This window comes from Clarias gariepinus, chromosome 12, assembly GCF_024256425.1.
Source record: "Clarias gariepinus isolate MV-2021 ecotype Netherlands chromosome 12, CGAR_prim_01v2, whole genome shotgun sequence".
Lineage (NCBI taxonomy): Eukaryota > Metazoa > Chordata > Actinopteri > Siluriformes > Clariidae > Clarias > Clarias gariepinus.
In genome coordinates, this window is record NC_071111.1 from 15,469,912 (window position 1) to 15,495,566 (window position 25,655).

Sequence of the window (25,655 nt, forward strand, 5' to 3'; positions counted from 1 at the left end):
CTAAAGTAAAAAAAATCCAGAAAAAATTTCCCTCCTTCAGCCATCCATTAATAGCAAGATAGCAAAGAAATGTCCCACATTAAACACAGCTCACTAACTACAAAAACTCCTGTGTGTGATTTTAATATCATGATAACTCTGCTGACACACTCAAAATATTTTTTTTTATTTTTGATACATTTTTATGTAAAATAAAAAATGTTAAGTTTTAAATAAAGTGAACATTTGAGGTGCAGGTCTGTAATGTAATGTGCCACTAACAGTACATCATAATCTGATTGACTAATTGATCAATCTGATTATTTTAATTAATACATATTTTCTCACAAATTTGATACCCATTTCCCTAATTTTCTTTTGATTCTGTAAAGCAGATTTGTGACAAGGACTATTGTTTAAAGTGCAATATAATATGAACTAAATTGAATATTTATTTAATCACTCTTAATCCATGCTTTCATTCAGTTACATGACCGGAGCTATAGGATTAAATTCGTAAAGTGTCCAGCAGCCACATAGCAACAGCAGAGACAATAATCTGTTGGTCTGAAATTCACTCCCTTGGTTCATAAAGATGCATGCCTTGCATTGGGAAAAAAGGTTTGTCACTTGATAATACAATAATTAAAGTTACAGGATTTATTTTTAGTCTTGAGAAATATAATTCATTCACTGTAGGCCTTAAGGTGTCGCCACTACAATGTACTGTATAGTGTTTGTCACTATGTCAACTGTCTGACTGTCTGGCTATGTTACAAGGAAGCAAAACAAAACACTTTTAACATTATTTAATTCATTGGGGTATAATGTGATTTACCTAATAAACTGTAACCATTTATTTTTCTCCTTCACATAAAAAGAAAGTGGTAGAATAGCAACTCATGATTCAGACTGAAGGAGAAAAAAAAACTGATGCAGGGCATACTGAATCAAGGAGAATGAACAAAGCTTGGACATAATGTACATATTGTCACTAATTAACAATGTTTTTAGATATAATACCTATTTGATACAATGAGGACACTTGAATACAGTTATGCTGTCATTACAATACATGACATGCTTTTTGACTTATTGTTGCTCTTAACAAGGAACATCTACTGTACAAATGTTTGTTATTTATTTAATTATTCATTCATTTTCAAAAGTGTTTAAAAATGCCACAACAAACCATAGAAGTTGTCTAATTATTAAAATAAAACATTCTAAACAAAATCTAAAGAATATACATAAAAAAAAAAAAATTAGGTTCTATTTTTGAATTGTGACTGGAATTAATGACTGTACAAATATATTTATCTGATTAGTCGCAATATGGTGTAAGAGAGGTCTTTTCTATTTTGTCAGTATCTGTTTAAATGACATGGGATGAGAAACATTAGGTTTCTCATTAGCATAAAAGCAAAACAGGAAAAAAAACTATAACTGGTTGACATTTTGCGCTGAGAAGAACATCACTACGTTTTCTCCTGCCTAAACTTTATCGGCCACGTGTACAGAACATCTGTATTGTATTTACACCTACAGCGTGTAGCAAAAACCCTTTTACAAAGAAGTGTTCTGTAGCCGTTATCAAAAACATATTCTTTAGGTCAGGGATTAAAAGTACTATTTGTTCCCTCAAAAAACAATATTCAAGACTGTTAACACAGAATAAAATAAAATCCTCAAGACTTTTAGACCAGGAATTGTTTGTTTAATTGATTCATTTTTTCTTTACACTAAGAGCTCTGTAAAGAATTTGATCCATAGCATTCCATGTGTGATTACCATTAACAGTAATTTTTCATCACATGACATGTGCAACAGAGTTCCTGGAATTCTCTAGAAACATTTGGTGATTTTTTTTTTTTTTTTGCACAGTCATGCAAAACAATTAGGTTAGACCAGTTTCAGTTTCGTTTACGCCTGCGTAAACTTCGAATGGCTTACCATGGGCAGGTCACCTGAGCTTGCTGCCGTCAGCAAGGCTGTAAAAGAAGGAACAATACACAGAAATGACTTACTTCAATTCCATTAAGTGTGTAGTCACTGGGCATTTAAAATAACCAACAAGTTTGACTGTTAAATGTCCCCTTCGTGGCCAAGAGAACTTAAAGCTTAAAAGCACTATGTGAAAGACACTGTGGTCAGATGACATTGAAATCAAGGTTTACTGTCATATAAAACCACTACCCTCTTTGGTGAAAAATGATGCTGAATTTAAAGTAAAAGTGTCTAGGACCATAGAATATTATGCTGGACCATTGATGTTTTACTAAATATTAATTAGTGGCAATAACCTTGAAAACAATTCCACAATTTAAACAATAGGCTGTTGTATGTAATTCCTTGTATAGATCAATTACGGTCTGTTTTTATGAAGGGTGTCTATATTCCTCACATCTTAGTCATATGGAATTTCCAGAAGCTTCAGCCCTTAAACACCAGGAAGCATTATGGGAAAATGTTCTTTAAACTCGTGTGTTGATAACCACTGTGTGAAAAACTATAACTGCAATCTGCAACATAGACTGTAAAACAAGATCATAAACTATTAACATTAATGAAGAACCTGAGCTTATTTTGTACTTTGTTTCTCTGTGTGCCATTAAGATAATGAACTAAGCTGTTATGTAATACGTTTGCAGTTCGACTGTACCTTGTTCTTCTGTTGTCAATGAAACCCTGTGAAGAACAAAACCAACATATCAATCATGATGATTGTTAGGAATAGTATTTATCTTTTGTCTGTTTGTTGGATCAGTGAAGCTAGATTATAAGCAAGTGACTTAACAGCTATCTGAACCAGCATGTTCACCAGGAAACTGTGAAAAAAAAACAACCACCAAAAAAAATTTCTTCACCACTTTACAAATAAAGCATAACATTCTTACCCTGAGCTGGGCTCAACCACCACATCTGGCATTTCGGGGACTCTAGCCTGGCTTGAAGCCAGTGCCTCGTTGTCCAGGATAAAAACCTCATCCTGACAAATCTCTGTGACAAAATGCAGATGATCCTACACATACAAGTAATTAAAAACACGTAACTATTAGCTCTAGTAATTAAACACAGCTAACTATCAATTATTGTCCTCAATTAAGACCTACCTGAGCCTTATCTATACGGTAAAAGCGGTCAGCTGATGTGGCTGGAGGGAAAAAAACATTGCCAGTGTGTGTTAATGTTATTAAAATAAATATAAATAGTTATATATAGATCCTTCCTAAGAGTCATCACATATGACTTACAGTCTAAGAAACTCCAGTTAGTTGAAAGTCTGGATGCAGAAGCAGGCCGGGCCAAACCTCTGCTCTCATCCTGAGAACATGGGGGAAAAACAGAGGGGAAAAAATGCAAGAGATTATTTTTTTATTTCTAATATATTTAGATTAATAGCAGGGAAACTATACTTTTTAACTTAAGTATAGAGAAGAACTTCACTACGTTTCCTCCTGCCTAAACTTCATTGGCCACATGTACAGAACATCTGTATTGTATTTACACCTACAGCGTGTAGCAAAAACCCTTTTACAAATGAGTGTTCTGTAGCCGTTATCAAAAACATATTCTTTGGGTCAGGGAATAAAAGTACTGTATGTTCTGTCAAAAACAATATTCGAGACTGTTAACTAGGGTTGTTCCAATTCCGATACTAGTATCGGAAATGCTCAAGTTCAGTTTCTTTTTCAAAAAAGTAATACTGTTAAATGTATGTCAGATAATAAAAACACTCTAGTTTACTATATGTACTTGTTCATGTTTTATTAAGGGATAAATCTAAAGCACAACATAAAATAATTTAGTAAATTAATACAGGCCTAGTAGTATCTGTACACACCCAGGTATCGGATCAGTACTCGGTATCGGTCGATACCCTAAGTACATGTATCGGAATCTGTATCGGGAGGGGGGAAATGATATCGAAACATCTCTACTGTTAACACAGAATAAAATAAAATCCTCAAAACTTTTAAACCGGAATTGTTTGTTTAATTGATAATTTTTTTCTTTACACTAGAATTTTCTTTAAAAAAAATTTGATCCATAGCATACCATATGTGTGATTACCATTAACAGTAATTTTTCATCACATGACATGTACAACAGAGTTTCTGATATTCTCTATGTATAAGAGGAATTGATGTCAGTGGGGTACTGCCCATGTATCACACATGAAATGAACGTAAGAGGCCACATGATGATAAATGATAGCACACCACATGATCCAATTGCATCACTCCAGTGACTCACCCTAGGACATTTTAGTGTCTGTACCTGATAGTGCACTCTTTGACCAGCAGAGGGCGTCTGATGCAGATCCTAAGAATGCAGGCGTCAAACATAAAGGTTAATAGTGTTAAATGGAAACATGCAGTACAGAATGAATGACGTCACCTAATGTCAGTGTGGCTTATGTGTCTTCAGAGCTGCACGAGGATAGCTGGAAGCACTCAGTGAGTGGATTAGTAGGTTAGAAGCATATATTTATCCATCAGACCTCATGGGTCAGGCGCTGACGATACACCAGGTCTGGCTTGTACAATATGAGAAAAGCTAAAATAAATGAACTTTTTAACGTGGTGTGATTATTCTGATTAATATTAGACCCGGCACATTAGAGATAAGTGTCATTCACCTGGGTACCATTAAGTATGTTAGGAAGTCGGTTTGCTGATGCCAAAAAAAAAGGTTCATTTTGATTATTGAAGCTATACATCAAGAAATGACCTTAAAGTACTCTAACATATTTAAGACCTGGAGGTAAAAACACGTGTCTGTTCTATAACAGTGATTTTCACTTTGCATCAAACACCCTGCCAAAACCTGTCTCCATTTAATTCTATAAATTCTATTCTATCTATTTAATCACACAGCAAACTATTCATAATTATTTCTGCTCTTACTACGGTGTGCCAGAAACAAGACTTTGAAACATGTACTGTAGGTACAGCTTTGAATGGTTTCTCTGAGTGCATACACATAGGCATAGAAAACACAGCATTTAAAAGCTCCTGTTAATTTGTACTAGTCAAGTTAGAAATATGAACATTTATGAACATGAATACAAATGTAATGTGAACCCACGTGAGATAGCTTGATATTGAAATGTGTGAAAGTACATGTGTACGTGTGACAGCCTGAGGAAACCCAATTATGTAATGCTCAGAAAATACAGGTTCTCCTGAACTGAAATATGTGTATTAACTTGGACCTACCTCAAGGACAAAGTACAGCATTTTAACAATCTGAGGTATGTTATCTTTGCAAGGCAATACCCAAATTATTTATTTATTACTAATATTATTATTTTTTTGTATTTTAGGCCATTCATGTGCCAGCTGGCACATAGGGAGATGTATAATCCCCATCCTGGAGATATATCCATCATCTCTGTGGCAGTTACTTAAGTGGTCGGTTTGCCAGCTCGATGCCTGATCGTCATTCAAACACTACAGACTATTTGAGAATCACAATTAGTCTAATCTACATGTATTTGGTCTATGGAAGAAAAACAGAGGACCAGAAGGAACCCCAGCAAGCAAGGGGAGAACATGCAAACTCCATGCACACAAACTCAAGGCAAGAATCAAACCCTCGATCCTAGAGGTGCCAGGCCACAGTAAATTAGTTTAGAAGATAGTAACAAACACCATATCCATGTTTTGATAAAATGCACTTATGAAAAACACCAGATTGTTTTAATGGCCTTTTAGCTATTTAGCCATAAAGACAGCTGATTTTTTTTTTCCCCAGGCCACCACACATATATTAATGTCAACACCTGCTTTCATCTGGATTTAAGACTTTGATATATCGACTAAATGATATTGCATATTTTCATCTGTAGCCTACAAGACATGACAATATCATCCTCATGCCTGTCTTATTTTCATATATGGACACAAGAACACACCCACTCAACGTCTGTGGTCAGCATAGTGCCTACTGGAGTAGCATCTAGTACATAAGTTATATTTGGAACTTTTGGTATTTTTGGTAGTGGAACATTTGCAGACAGGAATCAAAACTTATCATAACAAAATATCAAACATTCTGCTTTCATTACTGATTAGATACTACTGATTTATAAGTCCATCCAATATCTGCTTTAATAGCAGGTGTAAAGTTGTCCTGGTAAAGTACATAAATTGAGAATGATAATGACTGTTAATTTACAGCCAGCGTTACATCATCCTGATTGTAGCTTTACTTCAGTTTTCTCTGCCAAGAGACTCTACTAATTACTGCATGTCTTTGTTGATAGTGAGTTTGCCTTATAATGAAACGAGTTAAAGTGGCTGAGAGGACACGCTGCCCTAGTATTCATCAGCACTGAAGGCAGGACAGCTGCTCTGGATGAGGAGACACCCTCTTTGGAGAACAATTCTCACCTCCTGTAGTCTGTCAATGTAGAGTCGACAAGTTTCTAGGTCACAGTCTCCTCTTACCACCACGATGCCAACAGGGGTCGCTGTGTCCACACACACACACACATACACAAGATTGGTTATTCTCTCTATACTGTATATTACACATGATAAATATAGAGTCAAAAGTTTGGACACCCCTTCTAATTGTGTGCTAGATCCATGCTGACGTACTGAAGGCGTCCAAAATATGCAACAATCTCCTTTGAGCAGTTGATATTTAGATGTGTTTGCTGCTTATGCTTTGTAAAGCCTTTATAAGGGCGCTAATCTTAGGATCTTTTGACTGGTACTGTACAGACACACACACACACCACATGTGAATTCCATATTTTAAAAGAGGCCGATATCAGAAACAGAACCAGTCAAAAGTTTGGACACATTTTTTGTTGTCCAAACATTTCAACGTTCTAGGACTGTACTGGATTTTTTCAAAACTATAAAATAACACATCATATTAGGTAATTATGTTAAAACCACAAAACAACAACAGTCAGTTGTTATTTTAAGACATGAAGGTCAGCTGTTCTAAAATAGTTCTTGTCAAGTGCATTTGCAAAACCCATCAAGCACCATGATAAAACTGGCTCTCATGAAGACCATCCCAGGAAAGCTCACCAAAACTTATCTTTGCTGTAAACAAGAAGTCCATTTAAAATTACCAGCCCCAAAAATCACCAATTAACAACCAGCACCTCAGATCCCCTCAGATCAGCCGTTATGAAGACTTTGCTGAGCATAAGTGGCAGATACATCTCAATAGCAACTGTTTAAACTAGATTACTGCATATTTTAGACGCCTTCAGCATTGCTTTACAATGTTAAAAGAAATAAAAATCAGGAAAGACCATGAAGTTAGAAGGTGTGCCCAAACCTTTCATTGTTGGTGTACGTACCATGTATGGCACACATTTTAAATTCAAATCTCTCAATTACATCACATTTCTGCATGGCTTCCAGAATAAATATGAATAAACACTTTGTGTCAAAGTTAAATAATTGCTACTTCCTAATAAAACACAAAATCATCATTCATCCTTCCCTCCTGAACGGTTCTGTTAGAGCAGCAGTTATAGCACAGAGAGGGGAAATGATAAACAGTGACTTACAGACGTCTCGCAGTCGCTCCTTGTCCAACTGCAAGCATTCATATTCCTGACGGCTGATGCGATTGACACGTAGGCGTAGGCGTTCAGGCACTGCATGAGGGCTGCACAGAGGGAAACACACAGAAAGAATAATGTGTATAGAGAAATATTTCAGTGGGGAACTCGATACTTGAAAAAGGACATTTCCTTGTTTTCTCTCCATTTTTCTTAATTTTCACGTGATTTGGAATGTGCAGAATTGACCTGATGTTCTGATTTATTCATAGCCACTCCTGAACTCTAAACCAGCTGTACCAGTGCAAATCATGTGCGATGTGCGCAAATGCAAATATATTGCTTAAATAACAAGTGGATGTGTTACTGTATCATTAACACAATTTCTTTTTCTTGGTTAAACCATTAAAAGAGAACTTAATTTGAAACTGTCATGCTGTGCTAAAGTGTTAAAAAAAAAGTAATATACTGTAAATGGCAAGTTTTTGAAGGAAGCATGTTTCATAATCACACTAAACACACTGCACTAAATCACACTATGTACAGCTGAGTGGAGTGTACATTAACACAAACACCACAGCAAACTCAATTCGTATAAATGTAACGCCCCCAGATTGTCCTTTTTTGTTACCGTTATTGCAATTTTTGTATGGAATAAATATTTTCGTTTTTTATATTAAATTCTTCAGATTTGAGGAAATCTCAACAGAAATTTCTCAGCCGGTTCATTAAAGCTGTACAGTATACCTGCATACTGCAGTGCTAGCATATGAGTGGTTTTAAATTTCACTTCCTAAAACTTTACTACGATTGTTTCTTCACTTCCTGTGTCGGTATTAAGATAAGTGCTAGAGCGGCACTTCCACCATAACAAGATTGCAAACTGGCATTTTATAATAAGGGTAACCTGAAAAAATAAAATTCGATTCTCATTAGAAATTTCATTCTTAAAAAGCATTTAAATAAACATGCTTTATAGTCTGGAAAATACCTGCTATAGAAAAAGAAAAAAAATAACTGAATATGTGAATCTTGTTTATGGAGTTTGTTTTATGTGACCCATCATATCAAGTTGGGTATTAATTCATACAGGTTAGTTTTGCATCATGGTCAATAGGTGAAATGTCTTTCATCTGGTCCCGTCAAGGGGTCGGACCATCCGTCCACACAACAAGTCGGCACAAATTGTTTACACTGGATTCCCTTCCTGACACAACCCTCCCATTTTTACCAAACCCAGACCTTCCGTGTTGCGACTTTTAATAAACAGTGTTTTAAAGCACTCTAATGAATCCTCATTTAAATCATCTAAAAATAGGATTTCAATGGTGTCCGAAGCTTTCCTTGTAAACAAACACGCACTTACCATATCTTAGCAACTAGACATGATACAGTTTATACCAAAATATTACTGAACTTACTGAACCAGGAACATGAAAACATGCATCACTCAAATCTCCCTGCACCTTAATACCTAATTGCTGTGACTGGGTCACAATACATGCACACACACACGCTCTCTGCGCATGGCTGAGGAGTGTGAGGCGGGGTGTGTGCGCATGTGTGTGGTGAGGACCAGAGAAATACTTACACAGAGAAGGAGTCAGGGGGAGCAGAGAGGCGGCGCAGATCTGCTGCGCACACTTTCTGAATGCTGCACCAGCACAGGCAACACAGGCGCAAGCAAAAGTAAGGGAGAGAGAAAGAGAGAGACAGAAAATAAGAGAGAGAGAGAGAGAGAGAGATAGAGAGAGAAAAAGAAAGAAAGAAAGAAAAAAAGAAAGAAAGAAAGAGAGAGGGGGGGGTGGGGAGGGGGAGATGGGACACAAACATAGATAAGGAGCTCAGTTTAGTTATTAACAAGGAAAGTGATGTGGAAAATTAAGGGATACGTTCAGGATTGTAATGTTGGTCTTGAAACAATAACGATATCTTGAGAATATGTCTTAGTTGCTGTAAGATTTTTACTCCCCACACTGACCCTGTATGTTTCCATCTGAAACATAACCACACTGGGAAAAATGAGGTCTACAAATACAAAGCCCTCATTCTCTCAAACTCACTGTTTGCACTCGGAGTTCATCTGAAGCTCAAATGAAGCATCAGTCATCCCATGAAGCTAATCCAAGTCTGTATCTTTCCAAATTACAGTCGATTTAAGACGAATTTACGGCTAAATATTTAGTTTCCTAGGATACTAGTTCCTCACCGAACTGCAGCAGAGTTACTGTACACACTGCAGAGGTTGTGTGGAGATGTGGTGTTGTTATACTGCTGTTTACCACTTTTGCTCAAAGTCAACCTTGAAGCGAGTTGGTACTTCGCAACTTAGTAGCTGGAATATTTTTGCAATTTGGGGTTTTTGATTCTTTACATTTAACTCATCCTGGATCTCGGTTTGGATTCTGTGCCTGTGTGACAAATATAATCTCACAGTCGCTCCGGGTTTGTTTGCGCTTAGTCTTATAGAAAGTGGAGCAGGGTTTGTGGCTCTGTTTATCAATGGGTTTTCTGCAAGAAACAAGCGATGAGCAAAAGCATTCCACAGAGCTACTTTGAGTGATCCTGAAAGAAACTCGAACCCATCACCAAGCGAACTAATAATATGCAAATAAATATGTATATGTGTTGTTATTTATCCATAATAATTTAACCCAAACTTAAGCTACATATGTTTACTCTTGTTCATAATTATTTGTGTATTCTGGTTGATACATGTACATATGCATGTATGCATATTGGCATGGACCATAAAATCCTCCTCATATTCTATTAGTTTATGGTGCGTTATACTCCCGCTGTTTGTGAGACTCCTATCTACTATCCAGTATGGTAAGTAACTACTATCCAGTAAGGAAATTTGTCTTCAATAGACCGCAACTTTGAAAGATACCGACACGAAACAATTAGCTTAGTGAAACGGCTTAAGCTTTATTAGCCCTTTAAATGAAGAGTGGAGTGCATTCTTGCACAGAATAAGTGGGGTGTACTGTATGTTGTCGCTCCTTTTCCCAGTGTAGTCACATTCTGGGTGAAAACAATCAGGGTCCGTGTGGAGAACAGGAAATGTTACAGCTACAGCTGTTAAGGCATATTCTCAAATTATTGCTTTAGGAGCAACTTGAAAAATCCTGATGCTTTCCTTTAAAGACCGTTTAGAAGACAGGAGAAAGAGAAACATTAGGGAGTGAAGGAGTAAATAAAGGGATAAAGATCAGTGCTGCTCAGAGAACTCTGCACACAGGACACACAGATGCAGGGAAGGGAGCTTAAACAGCAAGCAGAATCACACAGGTTAGTTAGACAACCAGAACCAGCCACTAAAGTGTTCACAATCGTGTGTGTGTGTGTGTGTTTGTGTGTGCATGCATAAGATGGATGTTCCCTACTAATATTAATATTTGCATAATTAATTTAAATAATATTTACATTTTTAATACATCATTTGATGCATTAAAAGATGACAAAAGATGTTCCACTTTACCAAACAAAACTTCTAACCAAACGACACCCTGTATAGGAAAATGCATTCAAAATAAATCAAAATAAATGTCTATGCTTTAATAATGAAATGCTTTATTGTTTTAAAATTACGTTAACAATGAAATGTTTTTAATTGTAGATAAATTTTGTATTAAAAAATCTAATTTCATGCAATAAGAGCACATCATGCTTCTTCTGTGTCTGAAACTTAAATGTAACTACGTTAAACATGTGGAAAGTTTGAACTCTGATGGTTTTGTATATTTCCTTGTATTTGTATGGAATCTTTAATCGATCTTAAGTGAATCTTCATTTGTACACTGCTGGGCTGTAAATAAATGTGAAAAAACTGATGATGATGCTCTGTCATACTGGGCTCTCAGTTTGGGTATTTTACATACCCTCAACTTGGATTGCTGCGGATTTGTTTGCTCTAATGACCCATGTTTTTTCTCATAGAGGCACTTCACATTACGGCTTTTAAATATCGCCATGGTTTATCTTTAAAGTTTCAGTTTTCATAGACTACTTTCCTTTTTCCTGAAGTAAGCTATGCTCTGTACACAGTAAACTATCACATTGATGACAATAATAATAATTTTCCAGAGCTCAAGGACACTTTACAATGAATGTAATCAAAAGGAGATAACACAAACAGACATTGAAGTACTGAAGTAGAGAAACAATTAAGTCAACAAACAGACAAAAAAAATGGAAATACAAAACAAGACCTAATAGAAAGATATGCAGAGGACAGGTGGGTTAAGCCAAAGGGGTTTAGTTTAACAAATCAGAGGTCTAACATTCGCAAAAACAAGTGAGTTTTTAGTAAAGATTTAAATACTGAGATGTTATTAACAGAACGGAGAGAGTGTGGTAAAGAAATCCAAAGTTTGGGTGCAATAACACTAAATGATCTGCCACCCATTGAAGAGAGGCAGTACTGAGGGACAACAAAAAAGTCAGAATCGGAGGAACGTAGTGAGCGAGTCGGAATGTAGGAGGCAAGCAGATTGAAAAGATAAGAGGGAGCTAAGCCATTTATAGATTTAAAAACAAGGAAAAGAATTTTGAATTTAATACGGTAGGCAACTGGAAGCCAATGGAGATCATACAAGATTGGGGTTATACAGTATGAGCAGAGCGTTTGGTATGAGTGAGTATTCTGAGTTTTGAATATATTGTAATCTGGAGATGGAGCTGGCAGGTAGACCAATGAAAAGGGCATTACAGAAATCAATGTGTGACAAGACGAATGCATGGATGACAGTTTCAGCATCTTTGGTACTGATGAAGGGACGCAGTTGGGCAATGCGACATAAATGAAAAAAAGCAGATTTAGAGACAGATTTAATGTGAGGCTGATAGGAGAGTGTGGAGTCAAAGAGTACTCCTAAAATTTTGACAGAAGTAGATGTTTTGATGTGAGAGCCAGCAATCTCACAGGTGAAATTGGCGGAAATGTTGCTGGTGAGTGCTGGGGTTCCGATGAAAATTATCTCAGTTTTGTCCATGTTAAGTTTCAGAAAGTTTAAGTTGAGCCAATCTCTAATGTCCTTCACGCAAGCAGAGATTTTGTCAATTTGGGCAGATGGAGTAGGTGTACAGATAGAATAAAGTCGAATGTCGTCGGCATAAAAGTGATAGTTAAAACAATGATGTTGAAGGATCAGACAGAGTGGGATTATGTAAATTGTGAATAGCAGTGGGCCAAGAACAGATCCCTGGGAAACACCTCGCTTCAGGGGCAATCGAAAACCCTTAACAGAAATATGAAATTGTCTATCTGAGAGATAGGAAGAAAACCAAGAAAACCAGAGACACCCAGACCAGAGAGACAAGAAATAAGTACCTGTAAATCATGGGAGACAGTATCGAAGGCAGAGCTGAGATCAAGTACAGTAGCAGCAGTATAGACAAGGAACCAGAATCACAAGAAAGCAGTAGATCATTCACCACGTTTACAAGTGCACTTTCAGTACTATGGAGGGGGCGAAAACCAGACTGAAAAGGGTCGAAGAGATTATTATCAACTAGAAAAGACTGGAGTTGGGAAGCAACAGTAGTTTCCAGTAATTTAAGTATGAAAGGTAAATTAGAAATGTGACGATAGTCAGATAAAACTGAGGAGTCAAGGTTGGGTTTCTTAAGCACAGGTGTAACTGCAGCAGTTTTTTAGTGGCAGAGGAAATGAAGCTGAGATGCGTTGATAAAATGAGAAATAGGTGCAGAAATAGCAGAGTGACAAAGTTTCAGGAGAGAAGTAGGAGCAGGATCAAGGTGACAGGATGAAAAGTTGGATTTCAGGATTAGCCAAGAGACAGAATCTGGGGTCGTCAGAGAAAAACAAGACAGAGACTGACTGGATAGATTTGTTGGATGGCTGAGCTCTGTATCAGTAGGGGAACATTGGTGGACAGCATTAGTTTTCTCAAGCAAATAATCCAAAAAAGAGCAGCAAAACTCATTAGATACTAAAGCATCCTGAGGTGGGCTATTAGTAAGTTTATTTATCATTTTAAATAATGCTTTTGGCCTGTTGCTTAATTTATTAATTGTGGCAGAGACTGAAGCGAGCTGAAAAAAGAGCGGATTTATAACATTTGAGATGATCTAGAAAAGGCAAATAATGAACAGTAAGACCGGTTTTCCTGTAAAGACGTTTAAGCCGTCTGCCGGTAGCCTTAAGAATACGGAGCTCAGGGGTATACCAAGGAGAAGAGTGAGTGGCGGGGACATTTCTGGGCTTAATAGGAGCATGCTGCTGTAGGATATCAGAAATTGATTAATTGGCTCTGTTGGATGGCACGTATAGCCACGCCCACCTCGAGGGAAAAAGGCGCTAGATTACTGGTATATTAATTATTCTCATTTATCAGAAAAGCATCAGGGTCCGGATAGAACAGTCACTTGATGATTTACATTTTTTTAAAGATTGTATAAAAATATAATTCCTAATATTTTCTTTACTTACGAAAGAAACAGGAACATGAAATTCATTACAAAATGTTTAATATTTCTAAAGAAAGTTGACAGCCTTGTTGTGTGTGTGTGTTTGCGCAGGCGGTGTTTTTGTGTGAGTGTGTGTATCTCACTCATTGAGCAGTGGAACAGATGTGCGTCTCTTGCTCTTCTGCACCATGTTGGCTTGGTTACGGAGCGAGATACGGAGCGTAGACGGTGCCAGGCGACATGGCTCTCCATCCACCTGCACTGGTACCGTCTTGTAAGTGGTGAGAATCACTTCCCTGCACTGATGTAGTCGCTCGCCATGACCTCCGACCTGCAGCGCCGCCTGGAGCATTGGAGGATCAGTGATCACACAACCCTGCAAATTGCAGCAAATGAAGCTTATGAAGCACATGAAGTAGGCACTCACCAGGGAGGCCATAGTAAAGCCGATGACCTCGATACAGCCGTCATCATGCCGCTGAGGTTCGAAGTCTCTGTGGTCACCAGTGTTACCCCAGGGCATGGTCCCTGCACAGTACCTGCAGAGGTGAGGAAGACATGCACAGCAAAAATACTCATTTGCAGTCAGGAAGCGAATTTAACTGTGAGATCATTTCCACACACACGTTTTTTTTTCTTCTTCAAATATAATACCTACTGTAACATACCTAACCAGTCTTCTGATACGCTACAATCCACCACGTTCCTAAAGATCACGAAACTCTGGACTTCTTGTAATTCCTGGGATTTCAAAATGTACAAAAGGGGGTAGGGCTTTGGAATAGCCTTCCAGACAGTGTTCGGGGCTCAGACACAGTTTACCAGTTTAAAAGTGGACTCAAGACGCATCTCTTTAATCTGGCATACGCGTAACTCATCCCATAACCTCATACTCCAGTACACCTATCCTGAATGGCAACTACGCTAATTCTCTCCATCTGTTCTGTACTTTTCTACCCATCCCGAGGCATCTTGAGAATGTACCAGCTTCAGTGGACAAAGGCCAACCCTGCGAGGATCCTGAGGCATCCAGAGAAGGACCAGCTTCAGCTGAATTCTGCTTTATGATGGTTGGAGCTACACATCCTGCTCCTGTGCTTCCAGTGATCCAGACCCCATCTGCCCTCTGCACCTACTGACTCCCTGCGCTGTACTGGACTTCATGTTAATTAAAAAAAATTCTGTTATATTGAACTTTCAGCTGCATAACACATATGATGTTATATCATCTCTATCTGTTATCACCCAAATGAGGATGGGTTCCTGATTGAGTCTGGTTCCTCTTAAGGTTTCTTCCTATTGCCATCTCAGGGAGTTTTTCCTTGCCACTGTCGCCGTCACCCTTGGCTTGCTCATCAGAGAAATTTCATTCATTCATCTCATTATTATCTAGACACATTTTTTCACACATACACAATTTATTATTATTATTTTATTATTATTATTATATTATTATTATTTATTTATTTATTTATTATTATTTTTTAATGAATTTCTTTCATTTTTGTGAAGCTGCTTTGAAACAATGACCATTGGTAAAAGCGCTATATAAATAAAATTGAATTGAATTGAATATAAAGCTATGTTAAAAAAATAATAATTATAAGGTCCATTTTAAAAGCCTTGTGTGTGTGTGAGTTTAAGTAACTTTAACTTAATATATAAGTAATATTATTAAAAGTCATATATAAGTATATATTATATTATATATTACGTATAGGTAACATATACACTCACCTAAAGGATTATTAGGAACACCATACTAATTTGGTGTTTGACCCCCTTTCGCCTTCAGAACTGCCTTAATTCTACGTGGCATTAATTCAACAAGGTGCTGAAAGCATTGTTTAGAAATGTTGGCCCATATTGATAGGATAGCATCTTGCAGTTGAGCATTGTTGTGCGTGTTGTGGCTTCACAATTGCTTTGTTGCACACCTTGGTTGTAATGAGTGGTTATTTCAGTCAAGGTTGCTCTTCTATCAGCTTGAATCAGTCGGCCCATTCTCCTCTGACCTCTAGCATCATCAAGGCATTTTCGCCCACAGGACTGCAGCATACTGGATGTTTTTCCCTTTTCACACCATTCTTTGTAAACCCTAGAAATGGTTGTGAGTGAAAATCCCAGTAACTGAGCAGATTGTGAAATACTCAGACCGTCCCGTCTGGCACCAACAACCATGCCACGCTCAAAATTGCTCAAATCTCCTTTCTTTTCCATTCTGACATTCAGTTTGGAGTTCAGGAGATTGTCTTGACCAGGACCACACCCCTAAATGCATTCAAGCAACCGCCATGTGATTGGTTGATTAGATAATTGCATTAATGAGAAATTGAACAGGTGTTCCTAATAATCCTTTAGGTATATAATAAGTAGATTGACTTATAAACAAACTAATCAGTAAAAAACCCCCTAAAAATATACAGGATTTTAAAAGCTTTACCGTTGTCAAATCAAAGTAACCAAATTTTGTAAAAGAGAGCACAGGCTTTCTACCAAATCTTTGAAATATAAAAAATAATTTCAGAAAGTGTTACGCTTATCTATTGAAAAAGACTTAAATGAACACAAAAAGTATATAATTGAACATTTTGACATTTTTGTAATAAGATACTTAGTATAAACTAATATTTTTAATGTGACATTTCTGAATCTGTCCTATACAAACTCTAAAGAACATGCTTGAATATTAAACTTTAACATAAAACATTTAAAATAGTAGTTATGAAAAACCTAACTATTAAATTATTAAATCATTAATTTTGTCTGTCCTTTTTCTTGTTCTTTCATTTCTTGTTATTTTCCTTTCGTTTTTTTTGTGATTTATGAGTAAAGGTTCAGTCAGTATAGGCGGACGTAGTATTTTTTGTGCATGTAATTGGAGTTTGGTAGGAAACCTAAGAGTTATGCCTTCTTTTTTCCATGGTAAAGTTGAACTTTGCATGGTATGCCAAAGTAATATTGACAATACAGTATATATAAAAGACATAAAATATCTTTAATAATGGTTAAGATTCCCACCACTGCATCAAAATACAACTAAAATACTAGACCCCACTTTGAAAATGACTCATGTATAGTATACAAACACTTCCGCAAGCAGTACGTCATGTCAGTGGATTTGTGGTATCAGGTTGTGACCTTAATGATTTTCATGATGACGCCATGCATGTAAATCACACACTGCAGCATTTCCTCGCCATGCAGCAAAACCTGATGAATGATGTACTGTAATTAAGCTTACCGCACGATGACTGTTTCTTTCTGCAACTTTACCAATATGTCAAGGATTAAAGAGACGCTTTGTCTTTCAAATTTAAAAATTGCTTATAATCACAAAAGGTTATGGGTTTTATGCTGTTAAATCAGCATCAATGTGAGCTTTGCTAAAGTGCACATTAAAAACTCACATAGGATGCTTATGGGAAACACCTGTGCAAATAAAGACAGCAAATGAACCATTCCGGATAGGAATACTGTATAAAAATAAATTAATCAATTAAGTTTAAAAGGTTTTCTCAAACCTTTTTGGGTAATGTTTCAGGCTATCTAAAGAGGTTCAACATGCAACTTGTTGGAAATGGGAAACCACTGTAGACTTCTTAAAGCTTCTAAGGGGTGCCAATAATAGCTTTTTTTTATTCCTGTTGTCGCATTGTTACCACGAAAGTTCCGTATCAGTGTTTAAATTATACTGCCTTTTCCGTTTATACTAAATAGCAATATTACGAGTTTTACGTTCTAATACTACTGAACTTTTGCCTTTTTCAGTTTTTTTGCTTTTTCAGGGGACACGCGTATCTCCTCAACTAATACCCCTATCTCACCTACGCGATTTCGTGTGGTGGCCGTAAGTGCGCTTCATCATGATTCACAGCGAGTTTTTGGCGCTGTGAGTACGTTTTCATCTATTCGCGCAAAAAAATAAACGTTTAATTTTTTATTGACCTTGCAGAACGTCAGCAATATATTAATATATTAATTAAATTATTTTGCCTCCTGTCTTTTTTTCAGTGCCACTCTCTCTAAGCCGTAGAGCATCACTGGTCCCACCACTGTCCTGTACATCAGCGAGGATAAAAGTAAAGGTGTACAGGACAGTGGTGAGACCAGCGATGCTCTATGGCTTAGAGAGAGTGGCACTGAAAAAAAGACAGGAGGCAAAATAATTTAATTAATATAGAGACAAAAAATTCAAAACACACTGAATACACAGCCAGCACCTCTGATCTGAAGCTACAGTAGGACTGTTAAATATTAGATATCTTGCATCTAAAGCAGTTATTGTTAATGAAACTATCACAGACCAGGAGTTAGATATATTATGTTTAACAGAAAGCTGGATTAAACAGAACGAGTATGTAGCTCTAAATGAATCTAGTGCTCCTGGATACAGCTACATACACCATCCTTGGCTATCTGGTAGAGGAGGAGGCGTCGCAGTTATTTACAATGATAATCTGTCTATCGTTGAACAACACGGACTCAAATTTAATGCATTTGAAGTTCTCTATAGTAACATAAAAAGTGTAGCTACGAATATGAAGTCAGCCCGAAGTCGATCCCACTAATTTTCATTTACAGACCTCCAGGGCCGTACTTAGAATTTCTCTATGAATTTGCAGATTTCCTCTCAAACCTTGTCATCTCTGTAGACAAAGTGTTAATTGTTGGAGACTTTAATATTGATTTTGAGAATGCAGAAGGCCCTCTAAGAACAGCATTTATGTCCATACTGGAGGAGTAAATCAGCGTAGTAGGACCCACTCATAAGGTCACACTTTATCCTTCAGATTAAGTATAAGAAATTAATTCCACAGTCTAAAGCTATCTCAGATCACTGTCTTGTCTCGATTAAAGTGTGTCATAGTAATAATGTACGCACAGCCCCACGCTACCGTATTAAACAAACATTCACAATAAATACCACACAGAGCTTTGGTTACCAACTTTGATTGGATCACCATCTGACTCCAAAAAACTTGATCAGGCAACTAAATATTAGGAAAGCATTCTTTCACCTCAGAAATATTGCTAAGATAAAAAATATATTGTCACTAAACGATGCAGAAAACCTAGTTCTTGCTTTTATCACCTCTAGGTTGGACTATTGTAACATCTTACTGTCTGGTTGTTCAACTAGGTAAATAAACAAGCTTCGGTTAGTCCAGTATGCAGCAGCGAAAGCCCTCACTAGAACCAAAAGATATGAGCACATCACCCCTATCTTATCCACACTGCATTGGCTCCCTGTGAAACGATCCGCCACGCCTACTTCGATCAAAGGATGCAGGCTGCTTATCAGTTCCGCATATTATGAAAACTACAGCAGGGGGCAGAGCTTTTTCTTACAAAGCCCCAAAATTATGGAATAGTCTTCCAAATAATGTTCGGGACTCAGATACAGTCTCAGTGTTTAAGTCCGGGCTAATAACATATTTATTTAACCAAGCATTTTTGTAAATAGATATGCCTTAGGTAAAGGAGCAGATCTGGGGGGACTTATGGACGTAGAGTATTACAGTGAACTGGTATGATTGGATGCCCTCATGTCTGTGTTTCCTTCTGGCTCTCCCTTTTAGTTATGCTGTTATAGTTATTCCTGCCGGAGTTCCCGCTTGCACTCTGCACTAAATATACATTTACATTATACATTGTGTGACTGTGACCATACCTAACTGCCATTTCTCCTTCTCTTCTGCTTTCTCCTCTTCTCTCTCTTCTCCTCTCTCTCTCCTCTTTCTCTCTTGCCCTCCACCTGTCTTTCTGTCGAGCTATACATGTCGCTCCTGAGCTACCAGTGATCCAGACCCCCTCTGCCCCCTGGAACTGTCTGACTCGTCCTGGTGTCCTGCTTCTGTCTGGAGATCTCGTCGCATGGATGCCCAGAGACTGAAGTTTTCTACAGTCTAACTGAGCCTCCAATAACGAACTGGACTCCATTTTAACTTAAACACGTCTCCTGTTATACTTAACTTTTAGTCCCACACAGTATGAGGCAGTCCAATCCCTGCTATCCGTTTCACCCAAATGAGGATGGGTTCCCTTTTGAGTCTGGTTCCTCTCAAGGTTTCTTCCTATTACCATCTCAGGGAGTTTTTCCTTGCCATGATCGCCATCATCCTCAACTTGCTCATCAGGGACAATCTTATCATTTTGATTCATACACGTTCACATTTCATACAAACTTAAATAATTCTTTTGATTGTGTAAATCTGCTTTGTGACACTGTCAATTGTTAAAAGCGCTATACAAAAAAAAATAATTGAATTGAGTTTTAAGGATTCCCCAGGAGGACAAGATAAAGATCCTATTAATGTACTAAAAACCTTTTTGCTATTGGGTAATATATAGAATGAGATTTTTGAATTTGAACATCAAGCAAACTCTTTGTTATTCATGCATCTTGAAGAGTCTTATGGAAAAAACAGTAAACAGATTAGCAGCACAATACTGGGCGCTTAAATCCATACACAAACCTGGGAATGTTTAAGAAGACAATGCACTGGAACTTCAGCTCCTGGATCTTAGCTGTGAGATCTGTCCCGTCACACTTCAGGGGCCAATCAATAAAACACAGAAAGATACACAGTGGGCTTTAAAGAAGAACACAAGACCTAAGAATTGTGGTAGTTACATGGAGCATTGTTTCAGCAAGAATGTCACACTGAGGTAATATTAGCACTGAGGCATGTGGGTTGCCTTCACTGGCGCTAGGTCTAATGGATCGGACAGGGTGCATCTAACACCTCCACCTATGCCTCCACACAAATCCAAAGTTTCAGAAGAGGCATGGGCCACTCACCACCACTCTGACGTGCTTGGACAGGTCCCTGGAGCTCCTCTGTAGAAAGTCAGAAAAGGCAGCCTGAGGGGACAGAGACACGCATACAGTCACTTCCTTTCTCTCGCACTCTACCTCTCTTATTTATATGTCGCTGTACAGCTTAGTTTGTCGCTCCACTCTGAGTTGTGCTCACCCCTGCATAGAACATCTTGTTACGGAAGCGGCTGTTGAATTTCTCAGGGTTTGCCTCTGCAGGAGAGAGACAAAATGCTGAGCTGAAGCTAGGAAATGATTTTTTTTTTTTTTGCATTTGTAATATTAATAAACAGGCACAGTTACTGTATATGTCACAAGTTCCACGTCCACTGACCTCTTGATTCATGGAACTCGAGAGTGACATGAGCATCAAAGCCAAGGCTGAAGTAGTTATTGAACACGTTCAAGGGAAGCTAAAAAAAGGGGGGATGCACACATTTTAAAGTCATGTCTCCTTCATGTCATGTCAAGTCTACTCCACGTCTGTCAAAATTTATTTTCCTGTTCAAAAAAAGTCTTTTAATGTTATTTATGTACAAATTATATTTACTGTTGAATATAACACAACATAAAAGAGGGATAATATGACATAATTTTGTATGTTAAAGTGTTAGTAACTGACTTGCCAAATGCAAGGTCTTAATAAATGTCAATTATGGCATATTTTATTGTAATATATATTTGAAGAATGTACGAAAAACAAAAAATTACGTCCTGTAAAAAGAATGTGCAATAAGCACTTACTGGAGAAAGTCTATTTTAGTGGCTTAGTATCAAATGGGCATAAGCTTCACTATGTAAGTACTACAATGCCATTATGTTGTACCTATGATTCATCAACATATTTAAATTAAGAGCACAATTACCACTAAGTTGTATAGATACGTAGTAAAAGAGACACAATATGAAAAAAAAATGATTTTTTTTCCTTGAGTGTGACTTTCCTCTCTCACCTTTTGAGTCCCTTCCTCGGGCTGTGCAGGTAAACGCTCCACCTGTAGATTCCAACGGTCAAGCTGAACAACGGTCCCATCCTCTACATGACACAGTATCTTAGACACAGGCTCATCTGTGTAACCCTTAAGAGGTAGTAAGATAGAGAAAGAGAGAGAGATAAAGAAAGGGGCTGAACATGCGAAGGTGGGGGGAGAGAGCGATGGAGAGAGCTAGAGAGAGAGAGAGAGTGTTTTAAGTGGAATGTCATTGAAAGCTCATTACCTGCCATTATGTTGACCTACAGGGAGCTTTTTTCCTCGAGGGCTAAATAGAGCTCTTGAACACATCAGCTGAGATGATTACAGCATCTATTCTAATGTACAACAAGAGACTGCACCTTATTGTCATTACGGTGCCAATAAAACTATTTCACCTGTAACATGAAAGGACACTAGAGACTGAAAAACTCATCAAGGTCACTACTTGCTAGTTTCCAGGTCCTACTGTGAGCAGTAATGGGAGCACACAGTTAAATATAAGGGCTTTTATACTTAATGAAAAATCACTCAGTTAGCCATCCTCATAATCAAGCCCACTTCCCCAGTCAAGCAACACTGTAGAAGGCCAAAAGAGCAACACTGTAGAAGGCCAAAAGAGCAAATTATACCATAAGTGATTTTGTTTCCATACTTAATATGCAAGCACACAAGTAAACACACCCTTCCCCAGTAGTTGCATGTTATGTCTCACTGTTGCATTTTAAAGTCTTTACAGAAGCAATAAAGGCGTATTTCTTCACTACTTTACAACAAAACTAAAATTCTATTACCACACAATTTAATGCAGCTGTTCAATAGTGAATATAATTATTGTTGACAACCCTGTGACCCCCCCCCTCCCCCCCACTACCCTTCACTCCTGTCTGCTTTGAAGCTGCCTGTGTCTAGAGATGGGACATCGAAAACCCTCTCTCATTAGAAGAGATGCTAATCAGCATCAGAAACATGCTTTCATTATACCCTTGCTCAAAGCTTCAAGCGCTGATGAAGAAGCCATGGGAGCTGACCTTTAAGAGTAACCGCAGTTGCGTGTACTTCTAATAGTTACACCTTATTACACAATCCAACACTAATAGTATAGACATGGCTTCTATGCACTAAACAAAGTGCAACAAACATTATCCCCTGAAAACAAAAAACTAATTTTTAATACTATGCTAATACCACAAGCATTTAGGTGGGTCCTAATCAGTTTTAATCGCACACACCTTCACTAATCACCAGCATCTCTATTTAAACACATTTTAGACTGTGACTCTTTGCGAACTGACACATGAACTGTTCATCTGGACTTGCCAAGACATTACACTGACTTATATTCTGTTTTTAATCATATTTTCATTCTCTCCTATCAGGTATGCTAACTGCCTGACTCGTTGCCTGACACTGGGCTGGTATCTGCACTGTATTTTGGAACTGATTGTACCAGTTATTTCAAGTACTCGAACCTCCATCACTCAACCTAGCATCAGTCTTTCATTTAGTTAAAGGTCTACAAGATTATTATTTCTTTTTTTTTGCATCAACAACAGTTTAAAATGACAATTGCTGTATTTGTCCACGTTGCTGTTTGCTCCTGCCTGTCAGTAGTTTTGCGCAGCTCCGTAGGCTGGTAAACTGGTCAGATGCTCACTGGAAAAGTGATGCAGAGGCTTTTGCTGTCGGTACTGCGACTAGTCCAGGAGTAATAACTTAACCTAACACTTGAAGTTTTTGTTCTAACTTTGGCATGTACTTTTTTTCGGAGTGTGCACTTACTTTGAATGGCACTGATGCTAATCGAAACAGCATCAGTGCCAACTGAGTGCTCTCTGAAAGATGGAAGCCAGGTTGCACATGGTTTATTAATCAATGTTTTTTTTTAGTTCATGAATCATTCATCAATCTTTTGCTTTCTACAGTGTGAGGTCAGGAAGAAGATGACTCACTCCTCCCCAGTTGAGGGTCCTGGCGAGGTCGTTTCCTGTGCCAAGAGGAAGAACAGCCACGGGAGGCTGTGGGTTCATCTGTAGTTCGTCCAGCACAGACAGGATCCAACCCACCTGCAGCACCAGTACACAGACACATGCTGGCATAATAAATAGTCAGTTTAATCTGTATAAAATCTACACGTTTTGTATTAAAATCAGCTAGGAGATTATATAGAATGGAGTGGACACATTTTATGTACAGTACTGTTTCTCCATCATAGTCTTGGAGTACCCCTACCCTGCAAATCTGATTGCCCTCCTTGCTCCAACACACAAACTTAAGTCCAGTTCATTAGCTAATGAGTTTAATCAGGAGAGCTGTGAGCAGAGAGTGGCAGGACCAGGACTGAGAAACAATGACATATGGAGTGGATGCTGTTTAATGTTAATGGTAAAGCATGATCACAGCATTGATTATTTTCCCATAAAGGCATGCCCCATACAGGGTTTCCCTCTAGGCTTTGTGGTTTTATCCATTATCAGATTGAGAAAGATAAATTAAAGTAGACTGTTAAGATAAACTGCTAGGTATGAATGAGTGTGTGCATTCCCTGTGTTCCTGCTATATAGATTCACCATTTCCCTGACCCGCCCAAAGCTGTTACTAAAATTAGATGAGTGAGAAGGTGCATGCATGTCATGTTTGAGTCCTCTTGTATTACAGCAATTTGACAACTATTACTTTGAATTTATTAAACCGTGACGCGATATGTTATCTGTTTATTACTTGAGTCACATTGAATACTGTAAAATAGCTCCTGTTATCACTTATGTTATAACAGCTATAAATAGTCATTTCTGCATTGGCCTCACGTACGTTTTAAAGGCTTAAAATGAGTTTATTATTAAGCTTAGATCATGTGAATAATGAGAATGTATTAGAACGAGTGCATTAATACAAACCTGTCAACTAAATTTACATTTGGGCATTTTGGCAGACGCTCTTATCCAGAGCGACTTACAATTCTTTATCTCATTACACATCTGAGCAGTTGAGGGTTAAGGGCCTTGCTCAAGGGCCCAACAGTGGCAACTTGGTGGTTGTGGGGTTTGAACCTGGGATCTTCTGAACCGTAATCCAATGCCTTAACCACTGAGCTACCCCTGGCCATATAATGGAATTATAATCAGCATTACTGTTATAGAAAATTTATCAGCACTGTCTGACCAGTGAAACTTAAGAAATGAACAGCAGTGTGGCATAACATGCCCTATTTCCAGCTTGCTGTTGTGCGTACCTTTCACCAGGGGGAAGTCTGTTGTTATAGTCAAAACTTACCGTTCCGTCCCCTCCACAGGCAAGGATGCGGAGATTTGGCACTTTCCTGTACAATTCCAGCCTGTGTACAAAAAAAAGTCATCTGCTATAGCTATAACTCTATGGGTAGTAAAATAACATATCAGTTTGAACAATATTGTGCAGCATTGTATAAGACTCCTGCCTCTCTCCTTCACCAAACAGAACAGGCGAGGGCTGATCAGTGTGTTGGTATTTGCTCTTGGCGAAGGCCCAGTTAAAGAGGCACGTTTTGGCAGAAAGACTTTAATCACAGCTCTGTCAGACTCAGCTCAGCAGTAGGCACCACCAGCTGGGTCCTGCCCTCTTTCGTGCTCTTTTTTCTTCTTTTTTCTCTTTCTATCGGTATCAGTCTCTTTCTGACACACGCACATGTACTCCTCACTCCGTCTTTCTGTTTGCCTGTCTTTCTGCCTCTGTCTAGCTTCTTCCCTCCATGTCTCTATCTGTTTCTTTTTCTTGAGCCCCTCTGTCAGCTCAGAACAAACACCAGAGCCCATCAGAACGCCGAGACATGCTTCACTGGCCACAGAAATCAGCTCAATTAGGAGGCAGACTCAAGGGGTGAACTGACATGATCTAAGACCAGGGAGTGAAGAGAAACTTTTTAAACACTGAA

At 38.0% G+C, this 25,655-nt stretch overlaps 1 protein-coding gene across 3 annotated transcripts in view; it reads right to left on the reverse strand.

Moving 5' to 3' along the window:
• dgki (diacylglycerol kinase, iota) overlaps positions 1-25,655 on the reverse strand; it is an 85,184-nt gene that overhangs the window by 5,964 nt on the left and 53,565 nt on the right. For 2 of the 3 annotated variants that reach the window (XR_008361460.1, XM_053508628.1), the window contains exons 12-28: positions 25,019-25,079; positions 23,698-23,811; positions 21,728-21,853; positions 21,109-21,187; positions 20,932-20,987; positions 20,757-20,819; positions 20,431-20,504; positions 14,379-14,490; positions 14,095-14,294; positions 9,108-9,170; positions 7,523-7,623; positions 6,378-6,457; positions 3,234-3,303; positions 3,093-3,133; positions 2,877-3,001; positions 2,642-2,667; positions 1,933-1,970 (exon numbers count right to left, since the gene is read on the reverse strand). Coding sequence is in view for 2 of the 3 variants with exons in the window: in XM_053508628.1 (XP_053364603.1) it covers positions 1,933-1,970; positions 2,642-2,667; positions 2,877-3,001; positions 3,093-3,133; positions 3,234-3,303; positions 6,378-6,457; positions 7,523-7,623; positions 9,108-9,170; positions 14,095-14,294; positions 14,379-14,490; positions 20,431-20,504; positions 20,757-20,819; positions 20,932-20,987; positions 21,109-21,187; positions 21,728-21,853; positions 23,698-23,811; positions 25,019-25,079 (1,429 nt within the window). In the remaining variant the exon portion in view is untranslated. The remainder of the gene's footprint in view (positions 1-1,932; positions 1,971-2,641; positions 2,668-2,876; positions 3,002-3,092; positions 3,134-3,233; positions 3,304-6,377; positions 6,458-7,522; positions 7,624-9,107; positions 9,171-14,094; positions 14,295-14,378; positions 14,491-20,430; positions 20,505-20,756; positions 20,820-20,931; positions 20,988-21,108; positions 21,188-21,727; positions 21,854-23,697; positions 23,812-25,018; positions 25,080-25,655) is intronic. The other variant, XM_053508629.1, reaches the window with a different exon arrangement.